The sequence below is a fragment of the Halictus rubicundus genome, chromosome 16 (assembly GCF_050948215.1).
Source record: "Halictus rubicundus isolate RS-2024b chromosome 16, iyHalRubi1_principal, whole genome shotgun sequence".
NCBI lineage: Eukaryota > Metazoa > Arthropoda > Insecta > Hymenoptera > Halictidae > Halictus > Halictus rubicundus.
Genome location: NC_135164.1, coordinates 5,302,655 through 5,317,227, shown reverse-complemented (window position 1 = coordinate 5,317,227; position 14,573 = coordinate 5,302,655). Strand labels below are relative to the sequence as shown.

At 38.2% G+C, this 14,573-nt stretch overlaps 2 protein-coding genes across 4 annotated transcripts in view; both read left to right on the top strand.

Annotated features, from left to right (window-relative positions):
• The window catches only part of LOC143362073 (putative G-protein coupled receptor No18), an 85,609-nt gene extending 76,021 nt beyond the window's left edge, over positions 1–9,588 (top strand). For all 3 annotated transcript variants that reach the window (XM_076801909.1, XM_076801910.1, XM_076801911.1), the window contains exons 5-7: positions 3,550–3,883; positions 7,460–7,760; positions 8,918–9,588. In XM_076801909.1, coding sequence (XP_076658024.1) covers positions 3,550–3,883; positions 7,460–7,760; positions 8,918–9,093 — 811 coding nt within the window. In that variant the 3' untranslated portion in view covers positions 9,094–9,588. The remainder of the gene's footprint in view (positions 1–3,549; positions 3,884–7,459; positions 7,761–8,917) is intronic.
• Positions 9,589–13,096: 3,508 nt separating this feature from the next.
• On the top strand, positions 13,097–14,516 carry LOC143362282 (proteasome subunit alpha type-6). Its single transcript, XM_076802300.1, has 5 exons — positions 13,097–13,257; positions 13,431–13,525; positions 13,618–13,699; positions 13,759–14,188; positions 14,411–14,516. The coding sequence occupies exons 1-5, from the start codon at positions 13,182–13,184 to the stop codon at positions 14,466–14,468; spliced, it is 741 nt and encodes a 246-aa protein (XP_076658415.1). The 5' UTR covers positions 13,097–13,181; the 3' UTR covers positions 14,469–14,516.
• The last annotated feature ends 57 nt before the right edge of the window (positions 14,517–14,573 follow it).

Here is a 14,573-nt window from a genome sequence, read left to right as displayed (position 1 = left end):
GGTTTTTCTTATGCACATCGAACAAACCCTGTCTCACCGACACCCTCGCCGACCCTGTATCAACGACGAAACGTTTTCCCCGCGAGTCGAATCGACGAAGTGCAAAGCTCCTAGTTTACTCGGCGAGAACGTCGACGAAAGTTTGTTCGAGATTTTGCAGGACAGTCAAGGAAAACTGTTTACTGCGGATTAACGCCCCAATCACGTTCCTCGCTTGTTCTGTCCGAGCGCACTGCATCGATCCCGAACCAACCCGAAATTAGACTTAAACGTCCCGTTATTTTGTTATAACGGGAGTTAGTTATTTTATTTGATTCGTCTTTTATTACAACGCTCGAGGCTCACGCAGCTGCACAGAGAACTGTTCACGACTGAATGCTTCCAATTAGGTGATTACGATTCTTGAAGTTGAGTTGCTTAAATATTTCCGGGCTTGAGTAATTTGATTTTCTATCCCGAAATAATTGCAATTAGGAAATTTGTTTAGCTCCGTTACAAGCGTTTAGGCTTTATAGACGCTGACTATACACGCAAATGTATTGTAACGAATTTTTACAGAATTTTTTGCGCCACTTAATCATACTAAAAAAGCACGATTTTTCTATGTCGATTTTCATTGCTGTTCTCGCAAAGCAGTGGCAATTACGAAACTTCTTTAACTCTGTTTGAACATTTTAATTTTCTAGCCACAGACTGCACACCCGAGAGTGCATTAATTACTCCTTGCAGAATTGTTTACACGGTCCAAGCATGTTAAAAACAGAACGGTTACTCTACACTGATTTTCACCACCATTTCACCGGAGTAATTGCAATTATGAAACTTCCTTAGCCTCGTTCGAATTTTTATGTCTCATTGCCACGGAATACGCATCTGAGAATATTTTTTTGTATAGAATTTTTTGCACGGTGTAGACGATTTTTGCCGCAGTTTTTCCCCATCTAATTACTATCATGAAAGCTTTTCAGCTTCGTTAGAATCTTTCAATTTTCTAATTGCATATCCAAGAGTGTTTTAGTGAATTTTTTAGGCAGTCAAAATTGTGTTTTCCAAATAATAATGGGGTTCAGTTATTGTAGAATGAAGTTTGAAATCTGTTTTCCGTGATGAAAAATACGAGTCACTTTGTATTAGACGACATCGCCAAACGACGTGATTAAAATTATAAATTGCATTATTATGCATATTGGGTGATTAACAATTCCTATGCGAGCAAGTGATGCATTAAAATTATAATAGTCTGCTCTACATCGACTAATGGCAATAACAACTAAAAGGCCTTTAGGAGCGTGTCGTCACCGATAAGGTCGGGAACTGACATTTTGCTAATTTTCGAAATCTACAATTACCCACCATGTGTACAAAGGAAAACGATTTACCGTAGCTAAATGTAGATATGTTTCCAAAACAGGGTACAAAATTACAAAAGTAATCACCAACATTAATTGAAGCACTTTGGCTGATTGTTGTAAATAAAAATCTTAAGTAAAAAATTGTTAGCGATATTTTGTGCATGCAAATTGTTCTTAATTATGAAATATATTCTCCTGAAATGTATTTTTAAAGTAGATGCTTCAAAGCCGTAATTGTTTCTGTGCCAACCTAATGAAAACAGAAAATTCTGTATATAAAATTATTGCATCTTTTGTTAGTGAAATTTCTAAATGGAGGAACAAATATTTATGGAATTCCTATCTTTCGTGACCGATGCAAAATATTTTTACTTTACATACAGATCTACAGTTCTCGCATTTCAAACCTAAATCTGTATATTGTATTGTTTCAACTTATTGAAATTTTTGAAAGAAGTAAATATTTGTCGATCCCCTGTGTCTCGCGACCGACGCAAAATATTTTTATGTTGCACAGAGATTTGCAGTTTCCGGATTTCAAACCTAAATCTGCGTATTGCACTGTTTCAACTTATTGAAATTTTTGAAAGAAGTAAATATTTGTCGAACCTCTGTCTCTCGCGACCGACGCAAAATATTTTTATGTTGCACAGAGATTTGCAGTTTCCGTATTTCAAACCTAAATCTAGATCTCATGGGGCGTAGGTAGTATGCGTGGTCTGCGTAGAAAGGTTCACTGATCTAATCGCATAAAAATGTTCCCGTTTTCCCTAGAGGCCGCCGGGATTTCCTCTTCAAAGAAGCCGCCTTCTTTCTGTGTTTTGTTTCCGTCGCGTACCTTTCGCGTTTTGAAACATTCCTGGAACATCTCGTCGACGAGTTTCTCTTGGTTGCGTCAAACGATTTGAAACGGTGATCTTTGAGCGTTAGCCTGCATAATATTTCACTATTGTACACAAATGTGTACGCCGAGCTTCGTACGAGAAAGGGTGATATAAGATCGATATGCCAAGAGTTGAACAGTTTAGCAAGATCCAGTTCGGAAGTGTTCGATCAATTAAAATTGTTCGCTCGCATAGATCACCGGACATGGAAAGTTTCGCGAGGAACCTTCAGCCGCGGATCAGCTCGGTAAACAGCTGCGAAGATTGATGATTCTGTAATTGTTCAAGAGCACAGGAATCGAATAGTTTAACTTCGCTCGGGTTGATGCAAAAATAATAACGCTGCGCCGACAGCGTCGCCAGTCGATTCGATTTTCAAACTAAACACATGGACCATCTGTATCCTCTAGATTGACATCAAACAACAGTGTTTTGTAACTCACCGTTTCTATTAATTTCTACATTAGTAACTTTGCAATCTCTGCAACGACACTAAATAATCCTAAAAATTTTATTATCGTGGTGGTAATTTTAAATCGTTTCAAATTCGATAATTAATTGTCAGTGTGCTATTTTCAATGGGATTTTGTTTTTACTTTTACACCTATCTCGTGGTCTCGATCTCAAGTGGCCAACAAAAAGATCTACAAGATATTTTTGGTGCATGTTCGAAGAAGGTGAACGTGTTAAAGGGGATGACTCATGTGACACGCTGAAAATGAGACGTTCCTGATTAAAATGATTCCAAGTCCGACACGGTTTGGATCACATTTATTTGTTTAATCCATGACACTGTAGAACATCGATTATCCGAACTAAATAGTGGAACGTGATAATAAAACGTAGAGCAGTTAATATATCATGTTATATATGGATCGTTTGATTACATAACAATGGTGGATTCACATGTCATTCAGTCGCGGATTAAACAAGCATAATCCAAATTGTATCACGTTTGGACTCATTTTAATCAGAAAAATACCACAAAAAGGTTGGCAGAAGTTCCATAAAAGAATAATCAAAAACAAAAATTTTGTTTCGTATTGCCACACAGACTTCTTGAAGATCGAGCCTTCGGGTTTCTGAAGGGATATACCTCGGATAAATTTTTCACAAATATCGCGCAGATCTGTTGCTCATACATCGAGACATTACCGTACTTCGCGTCCCGTAGCGAAACTTCAGAGGTATGCGTCGAAGATGCAGTATCAGTTTTACATTTTTCAGTCGTTTGCATGAGTTGGTACCCCTTAATGATCATCGGCGATTTGCCCCCTCCGCGCACAGCTAAACGAGGTCAATTTCCGTTCAAGGTATCTAGCCATAACTCAACCACTAACATATAGCCGACGACGTCGGAGTAAAAGACTGGCTGGTCTGATGATTGTAGCAGTCTGGGTCCTAGCCGGCGCCATAACCAGCCCTCCTCTGTTGGGATGCTTTCCGCGTGCAACGAATCGCGACACTAAAAAATGCTCGTACAATATGGACTCCTCGTACGTGATATTCTCCGCGATGGGATCGTTTTTTCTACCGATGCTGGTCATGCTTTACGTTTACGGGAGAATATCTTGCCTGATTGCGAGCCGCCATCGAAACCTGGAGGCCACCGGAAACGAGAACATACAGCCGCGCAAGAAAGTCCTGGTAAGGATCCTGGTCAACCGGATGCTCCAAATATACAGAGCTCAAAACTGGCCGAAAACTTTTGGTTCGAATTTTGAAATCAAAAATTCAGTCTTCTTTTGCAATTTTTTTTTTTATAGAAGTTAGGGTAAAAATTGTAAATATAGTCTTTGTCGTACATATCTCGAGGAGAGACTATGCATTTTTCTTTTTCTTCTTTTCGGTTTAAATTCTGAAACTGTTCAAAGCAAGGAGTCGGGTCCTCTGGCTCTTTTGCAATTTTTCTTAGTAGCATGACGAAGCTGAGAATAAATTTTTAACACAGCTTTTGTTATACAAGCCTTGGGGAATGACTCGTGATTTTTTATAGAAGTTAGGGTAAAAATTTTAAATATAGTCTTTGTCGTACATATCTCGAGGAGTGACTATGCATTTTTCTTTTTCTTCTTTTCGGTTTAAATTATGAAGCTGTTCAAAGCAAGGAGTCGGGTCCTTTGGCTCTTTTGCAATTTTTCTTAATAGCATGACGAAGCTGAGAATAAATTTTTAATACAGCTTTTGTTATACAAGCCTTGGGGAATGACTCGTGATTTTTTGTAGAAGTTATGGTAAAAATTTTAAATATAGTCTTTGTCGTACATATCTCGACGAGTGACTATGCATTTTTCTTTTTCTTCTTTTCGGTTTAAATGCTGAAGCTGTTCAAAGCAAGGAGTCGGGTCCTCTGGCTCTTTTGCAATTTTTCTTAATAGCATGACGAAGCTGAGAATAAATTTTTAATACAGCTTTTGTTATACAAGCCTTGGGGAGTGACTCGTGATTTTTATCTCTGTTTCGTTTCTGCCTTCTAATAGCGAAATGCAGGAGAATAAAACGTCGAAGTTTGCGACGCTAATAACACGATTCCTAACCAACTTATTAACTGCGTTGGAAGAGTGAATGGGACTTGGATTACAGTTTCTCCGGAAAGTCGAACAAGCGCGCGTAAATGAGAAATCGATTGGCAATTTGAATCTATTGACGCGAATATTTACAAATCTAATACAGCACCGTTCAATAAAATCGCATTATGTAATGCGAAACTGATCAGCGGGACTTCGAAATGTTGATTAACTCGCGTCTCGGTACAATACATAAATACACGAACTAGGAGAAAATATGAAACAGTTGCAATTAAACATTGACGCGGCTTAATTTCAAGAAGCTGTTTCTTCCTGCCATTTCAAATGCTTCTCGTTTCATTAAAGTGTCGGGTTGTTACGAATTTCCCACGGGGAACCGCGCCAAACAGCGCAACAAATAAAGTTCACTGGACACCCATAAAATATTAATTATGCCTCTCGCGTCGTGAGACGTTTCGCGTCTTTCGATAAGATTCTACACTTTTTATGAAACCACGTTAACGCACGAATAATAGATTCGGTGAAATCTGTTCATTTCGTTTCTTGCCGGCCCTGCACACGGCACGGAAACATAAATCATCATCTTGCGATGTTTTATTCAGCGCGCCCTGAAGAAGTGTCAAAATTTCCATTCTATATCTCGGATAAAAACTAGTTTCGTCCCCGTCATCCGCGAGGAGTCAAAAGTCCAAGAGCTGTACCATTTACGCCGGCCGCAGATCCCCAATTAGATCTAAAACAGTAAAAAAAAAAGGGAAACTGTGTCACCGACCTTAATAGTGCCCGGATTCCCTGCATTCCATAATGATGTAAGATAAGACCTTTATCAATTATACGGACGCAACAGATCCGAAACTCTGCCTGAAATTGTATAACGCAACCAAAACTCGGGCAAACTCGGCCAAAACAAAACACAAATTCAAACTTTTGATAAAGAATTTCCGATGATACACATCAGTGGAAACACGTCTACCATGTCCGCTATTAATTTATTATAAAAAGAAAAACATCTAAAATCTCGTTACAATATTTGTAAAGCGCCTCAATGTTTCGTCAAATGGCGGCATGTATTTTATTATTCTCAAGGACGTCTTTGAAAAAACAACTATGGAAAGTGTTTCGAGACGAATTACAGTCGTGTGCGAATTAATGTGACCATACCAATATTTTTAATGCGTTATTGGTTCTTTAAAGTTGGCAACATGGCTACGTCAATGGTAGCGGCCATTTTGTCGTACGTTCGATGTCTGTGCTCACCTGTTGACGCGTCGTTAGTGGATAAGTTTGTAACAAATTGTATAATTTGTAATCCTAACTCTAACCCTAACACAGCACAAAGTAGCTCATCAAACGTGCAACAAAATGGCCGCTACCACTGGCCTGTTGCCAACTTTGAAAAACTAATAAGACATTAAAAATGTTAGTATGGTCACATTAACTGGTACACTATTGTAGATTGTTGTCGGAATTCTTCACGGAGCAACAGTAGGTCAAATGTCAACAATTTTCTTCATGAGATTTAATACACGATCGTTCGGTTTTGATCGACGGCGTAGTCAATTTCCGTTTTGTATACGGCAACCTCATACATTTTCCAAGGAAAAACGATTTAGGCGGGTGAAAATGGAGACTTCACCCTTTAAGATGCGCCGAGGTAGATCGCCGTCGAATTATTTCCCACGACGTTGGAACAGGTTAAACACACCGTGATATAAGTCGACGTACTTTGAAAATAACAATTTATTAAAATTTCGAGGGATCACTGTTCAACAGGTGGGCAGACTTCATCGGAGGAAGTCGATTAGAATACTACAGTATTTCAGTGGTTGAAATAGTGCAGAAGTGAAGGCAAAATTACAGTGGGTGATCAAATTATTAGAGCCGCAGTTCGAAAACTATATTTTTTAACCGTGCGACACATAATGTTACAAACATTAACCCTTCGCACACGGCGCTATTTTAATTCTGAAACTAGATTTTTCTTCTCTCTTAGAACATCTTCATTTCAATCACACGAAACCGATCCGACTTCTACATATAATATTTAAATGTTTAGTAATCTGTTGAATACAAATTTTGTAATGTAACAAATATTTTGTAATATTTTTTGTAATTTCTTTGAAATAATGCCACAACAATTTTTAGTGGTGCTCCAGAGTCACCACTCGAGTGCAAAGGGTTAATGCTTCGTACAGAAATGACTAGGCTTCCATTTAAAAATCGACTGTTCCCTAATAGAAAAATCGTCTATTTATACAAGTGTTTTTAATCATTTGTTCATCCGCTGTATTTATGGGTATTTCTGACCATTTCTGCATTATTTAAATCGCAATAGGATAATATTAAAATCAGGATTATCAAATCAAACATTAGGATAACAATTATTTGTAATAGGATAATATTCAAAATCGGGAGAGTACCGATAGTAAAAGTTGAAGGAGAACAAAATTTTAATTAATTTCGTCTGCTTGCAGGATGTTTTCCGCAAATATCTCGGGAACTTGTAATTTTCGTCATACATCAGCATCAGCACATCAGACCAAGTATAATAGATATCAAAAGCTTGGGGGGGGGGGGGGGGGATTGTAAAGTTCAGTCAAAAGTTGCGTTGCGTGAACGCTGGCGTGCTACGATTAGCTCGCGCAATGCAGATTCTAGCGTATCGATAATCCGTCAGAGACGACGATGTTGACAGATCGAACGAGCGAAGAGCATCAGAATACGAAGAGCCGAGTGCATGGCGAACACCGTGAGCTGCGACAGGACGTCCGAAGAAGTCGAACCCCCGGCGACAAGCAAAAAGTCCGGGATCGTACGTAGTCATCAGCAGAGTTGCATTAACAGAACAGTCAAAGAGACAAAAACAGCTGGCACTTTAGCGGTGGTCGTGGGTGGATTCGTGGCGTGTTGGTTACCGTTTTTCATCCTCTATCTGGCCACCCCTTTCATACCCGTGAACCCGCCGGACGTGCTTATGCCAGCGTTAACGTGGCTAGGTATTTATCATTTCGTTCGGACGCGTTCGACGTTGTCCCGAACGCTGGAACCGACTGGAATTGTTTGCTTGCAAATAAAACAAAAAAGAAAAAAATCCGAAAACCGCGAGCGCGACAACACCAGCGAAAGCTTCACCAGCACGCTTCCTCCGCGACATTTTTGGTTCTGCCTGCTCGATTTTTCTGTTCGAATTGACATCAATTTTTTTGCAATCCGAGTGCGGATCTTTTTGCTGAAATAAAAATTGTCTACATCAATCGCACGGTACTGGAACTAAATGAAAATTTGTTTCTTCCATTTTTAATTGCTTGGTGGCATCAGTCCCCGCTCTTAAATCACTTTTATCTTTCCAGTTATAATGGATTTTATTTAGATCGCGGATTTTCAAAACAAAACGCTCGGTTTTTCTGCCCTATCTGTTGTCAATTTGTTATAGCGTGTAATTAGATTGCGGACCTTTGTGCGAATATAAATTTTTACGAAGAAATTCGCGGGAAAAAGAACTTCTTTACCTCGTTAGGGCCTTTGTTATGCAAGCTTGTGCAGCACTCTCGTGAAAGCTTCGCGAGCAGGCGTTTTCTACTATATACCTTTTAGTTTTGTCGGGGTGAAAACGCTCTATTTGTCTATTCTATCTAGTTTCAAATTGCTTCAATGTGTAACCAGATTGCAAACCTTTCTGCGGCTACAGAGAACTTCCGCACAACGAGATCAAAAAATTTTAAACAATATTTTGTACATCGGTATATATTTCTTTGAAATACAAAATTATGAATAGTCTATGCAGACGAAAAATTGTCTGCGTCGATTGCAGAATAATGGAAATCAAGTGAAAAGTTCTCTTTAATAATTATAAGTTAAAAATAATACGTCGATGTCTCTAAATTCCTACCTAAAGACCTACCATAAATAAATGAATTTGCAGTCTAATTACAAATGAAACGGAACTTGTTCGCTCGAAGTGCAAATTGATGGGATATTATCATACTGGATACCATTTCTGAGAAGAGGGTAGGGGGGTTAAACTCGTCGCTTTGTCGAGTATTAGGGGATCATTGCCATGAACGCACAAGCTCCGCAGTCTAGTCAGAATTGCTTTCCGAGGCTCGGGAAACGAATGTTGCACGAGCAGTAATGTTTATTTGTTTGATTCCAGGCTGGATCAATTCGGCGATAAACCCGTTCATCTACGCGTTCTACTCGGCCGACTTCAGATTAGCATTTTGGCGACTTACATGCCGGAAGTGTTTCAAGAGCAGAACCAACTTGGACCGGAGCAACCGAAAATTGCCGGTTCCAGCGAACGGGAAGAAAGAAACTTCGAGGACGTGAAGGCCAACAAGCGGAAACTCCTCGGCCACTGTGATTTATCTATGGCCTAGCGCGCACAAATGATCCCTCGCTCTCTCTTAAACGGTCGGTTTTCCCTTCCAGCCCTCGACACGGTGAATCGGTTGAACGACCGCGGATGGCGAAGCCGGAAGTCCAATCCGAAGGTCTTAGAAACGTTAGGAGACTCTGTTCCGCCGAACGCGGTGGCTAAAACGCAGAATTAGGCCTGGATTTTTTCTATACCTGTTCACACAAGCAACTTTTCTACAACTATTTAACCCAGGGTAGACACAGCCCCTCGACTTCCGTCCGCGTTCTCCGACGAAATCAACTTTCCTTTGCTGCACACAGGTTCGTATGATTCCCTGGAAATAAAACATGTTCGATTCTCATACGTTCCTCGCCGTGAAAACTCGATCATTTACTTTTTGTACATACTGTAGAACAATTTAAAACAATTGAACCATTTCCTGCAAAAACTGGTTCAAATGAAAACAGTTAATCATTGGATCACGAGGAATTAAGTGAAAGTTCTATAAAACACAAGAATATTACAATCATTTTATTTAATGGCGTTTAATCCAGACGGACAAATATTGATTTCTTTTTCTACGTGTTGTGAGATGTACTTCTTTGAAATGTGACGTTATAGATGAAGCATTATTTGTTGTTTTACGGTGTAAAACAAAAGTAGGTGAAATATCATCTTAGGCTCCTTTTATGTGACTATTTCTGAGGTGCGTATGGGGGTTAATTAGGTCGAACAAACTGACATTTTCACAATGGAACCATTGTCCACGCTGTGAACGACTTCTATACAATAGCGTTGACTGTTTTTCTCATTGAACAGTATTATAAATTTTTAGTTATATCGTGTTACAGCTAACATTTAGCTACAACGAACGGTACGAGACGAATGGTGCGAGTAAGTGTACACCGTTTTCTTTTATTAATAAAACGAAATTGCTATGATCTTGAGACTCCCCGAGAGCGTAAGATCTCCCCCCCCCCCCCACGTATCGTGCAGATTGAATCTCGAATTTTCATTTTACGCCGTCGATAGTGGCAGAAATATTGCAAACAATACAAATGGGGCACTGTTCGACGAACAGCTACGTTTTGCTCGACAGGGATGAAACGGACAAAGAACGCAGTACAATTTAAAAGTATCTGAAACAATAGTACTAATTTCCCGATAATCTACGGTGGAGTAACAATACGCTTACGGCAACGGCAGTCAACCAGCGGGGAGCATAATATTCCGCGGAACGGCACGGTTGCCAGTGGATGAAACTTAAACAATTTGTATGCGCTAGGCTTGTTGCGATTTCTATTGCGTCGACTGTTAAACAAACATCCTGAAGCATGCGAACGACACCTCGGTAAGATTCGTTTGCTGTATTTACATTGGGTAGGGGAGCCGATTACTGTGCCTACATTAATTATACTTCTTTTTAAAGCATAACGAATATTAAAAGAGGTATTGAATTTTTTTCAGTGAAATCGGTTAATATATGTGTTATATATCCCTTTTTTAATATCCATTATGCTTTAAAAATAAGTATAATTAATATAGGCACAGTAATTGGGTCCCTTACCCTAGTTTCATGAAACTTTTAAGTATTTCATTCGCAGAACCATCATGGAGACGAAATAGAGAATGCGAATAAATCTATTGTTTAGCACACTTCGATTTCGAGAGTATTGTTTCCGTGTGATTTGTATTTCTATCGAAAATCCTTATATTTATTTATTTATTTATTTATTTATTCGAATAGTTGTAAAATGTTTTACATTCGAGCGAACTTGAGTGCGTAAATGAAATATCATATTCGCATTATAGAACCTAGAATTAAGTAGTAGATTATAGCAATAGTCTTCCTCCGTCATTACAACACTGTACTTCCTATATTTATGAACGCATGGTCGTGCGTCTACATCTGTAAGTGTAGAAATTATGCAAGTATACGGATTTTACAACATTCTGGAACTGATATTTCAATTCGGAAATCCCCTCGAACCTTATCTATTCTTTTTTCCTCATTGTTGTTCACGTTAATTATGCGACGCCTGCGTTGTATCCTGGTATCATTGTCGCACAGCAACAATGGAACATCACGCGGTTTTGCCATTATCAACGTGATTTCCTCTCAGCGTTGTAACGAATAAAACGAAAATAAACCGTTTTAGTTTGTGCGAGTGTAAAAGGTAACAACAAGGAATCCTTGTAACGAAATGGCGATCGTGAGGAGCGAAATAGAAACATAATTTTTAAACTAGATAGAGACATTTATACAGTGTATTCTTGAATTCAGATTTTGAGTGTATATGAATTTCGAGCGCAATAAGAATACTGTAAAAACTTAGTATAGTGCTATAAAGTGTGGGATAAGGTTCACGGAACATCATAAAGTATGTAAAGCGAAATGCTACAATAAATTGTTTTATATGGATCACCGATTTGTACGGATTTCTTCTGACGAACTTTAACATTAATCGACTATATATATTTTATAATAGCATGAAGGCTTTTTAGTGTTGGGAACTCTTTGTTGTTTAAAAATAAAGAAAGTCTGCAGACACTGGGAGTAGTATACATTTACTGCAGACATTACATCTTATGGGCTTCTCTGTCTAGGCCTCGGGGGTTGGTTATAAATCATAATGCTGTAATGGAAACATTATCAATCGATTGCAAATGGTTTGCTGATCAAAATCAATTCGGAACGCGCCAGAAATCGATTAAGTTGGTGCCAGTATTGAAACGTGTTCTTCGACGTTTATCAACGAACTTTATTTGTGGATTTCGACGACGCATTCACTCGAAACTGCCTCGAAGATTGCTATTAATTCCGAAGCATGGCCTACATTACATATAAACACTTATATTGTATGTTAACAAGATCATTTTATGTAAAAATGAACAATGAATAAAGAAAGACAATGTAACGAAAAGACGTATCTGCGTATATAATTATGGAACCCTCAATTTTTCCCGAACGTCCGACTTCTCGTTGAGTGATACTACTGAATTTCGTGCCACCTCTTTCAATATCATATTCTCCTAATACAAGGTTCGATTTTCAAAAAATTTCAGAAAATTATGACGGTCTGGCTTGTCGTTGACTTGCACTACTGAATTTTCGTGCCACCTCCTTCGATATAATGTTCTCCTAATACAAAATTCGATTTTTCGAAATTTTCGGAAAACTTCGAGGGTCTGGCTTGTTATTGACTTGTACTACTGAATTTTCGTGCCACCTCCTTTGATGTCATATTCTCGTAATACAAAATTCGATTTTTCGAAATTTTCGGAATATTTTGACGGTCTGGCTTGTTATTGACTTGTACTACTGAATTTTCGTGCCACCTCCTTCGATATCATGTTCTCCTAATACAAAATTCTATTTCCGGAACTTTCGAAAATTTTCGGAAAACTTTGAAAAAACACAAAAACAGTGAAAAAATCCAACTGAAAACTATTTGTCAATATTAGTATTAGCAAGAATTGAATATTCCATATATTTCATTTTTACTACAGGTGTGAAATATGATTTAAAGTCTGCATGTATCTGATCAGACTTGATCGCGCTTTCGTGGATCTAGTTCCAACATTTACCGTTTGTCAGCGTAGAGGGCGTAAGGAGCCGAGTTGTTTTGTGTGAGATACGAAACCCCATATGGTGATTGGTCTACTCCTATACCTCGTCTGGAGTAGTATAACATTTATAAAATACGAATTTATGTACGAATTTACCAAAATCGTTAATTTGGAGCGACTAGCTCCTAAGATAATTAAATTTTTCTATTTATAAGTTTCTTAGATATGAACAGAGAGGAACAGAGAGTGCCAATTCACATATTTTACCGCTAGATTCCCGATGAGACATTGTTCAAAATTTCTTATTATTTTTATCAATAATATAAGATTAGAAATTGTTTCAACAGCGAGTGTTGTTTACAAAGTATTGTGGTCGTTAAATGGAAACCACCTTGATGCAAATGTTACATGATTTGGCGTTTTGTGTTGTCTACCTGCCTACATACCAACTTTGAAACGCGACCATTGTGATTTAGTATTTGTGAACATGGCGCGAGGTAGTAGTGCTGGTTTTGACAGACATATTACGATATTTTCGCCTGAAGGACGGCTTTATCAAGTGGGTAAGATCCGCAAAAACTTCTTTTACATAGCCGAATGATTCGTCATTAATATTTCTCCAAGATCATGCATATTATTCACTAAAAAACTCACCGATTCTTGAACCGGGAATCATGACATGGCGTGACCTGCAATTTTGAACTTGCTAACTATTTACGAAATGAATGCTTTACAGAATATGCGTTTAAAGCAATAAATCAAGGTGGCTTGACATCCGTCGCTGTTAAAGGAGTCGACACTGCCGTCTTCGCGACTCAGAAGAAAGTGCCTGTAAGATAACCTTGAATAACTTATTATTATTTCTTCTATCCTCCATTTTAATTCTTTCGTCGTGTTTATTTAGTATACATATTTATTTGCAGGATAAACTACTTGATGCATCCAGTGTGACTCATATTTTCCAACTTACTGAACATGTAGGATGCCTTATGACTGGCATGATAGGTGAGCAAAATTGTTATAACATCTTGGTTGCAAATACTACAGCATATTTTCTATTTCAGCTGACAGTAGATCTCAGGTGCAACGTGCTCGTTATGAGGCAGCACATTTCAAATACAAGTATGATTACGAAATTCCTGTAGATGCACTGTGTCGCCGTATCGCTGACATCAGCCAAGTGTACACGCAAAATGCAGAAATGCGACCTCATGGATGCTCTATGATGCTTATTTCGTATGATAAAGAAAAAGGTCCCTGCGTTTATAAGGCCGATCCTGCCGGATATTTCTGTGGTTATAGAGCCATTTCTGTTGGTGCTAAACAGACTGAAGCTAATTCTTATCTAGAGAAGAAGTTAAAGAAGAAACAGAACTACGATCACGATGAAACAATACAATTAGCTATTACCTGTTTATCCACTGTCTTATCTGTTGATTTCAAACCAACAGAGATTGAAGTTGGTGTGGTGTCAAAGGATAATCCCAAATTCCGGTAATTACCATTGTAGACCATTAATTGTGCTTTGCATATGAATAATGTTTTTGTTATGACTTGTTTTTCGAAATGTGCTCGTAGTCACAATAATTGTTTACTTCATTCCTATATGGTATGAGCAAAAATAGAAGTAGTATAGACAGCTTTTATAACTATGAGCGTATTTCGGATGTTTTTTTTCGAAAAACAGACCATAATTATTATATCTTATTGTTTCAGAACTTTAACGGAACAAGAAATTGATAAACACCTCACTGTAATTGCTGAGAAAGATTAATAATTTTTATGTATAATTCAATATGAATAAATGTCATGTCACACTTAATATACTTTTTTACTTCAATACGTTTAGGTATTCTAGAAAATTATATAATTGTTAACA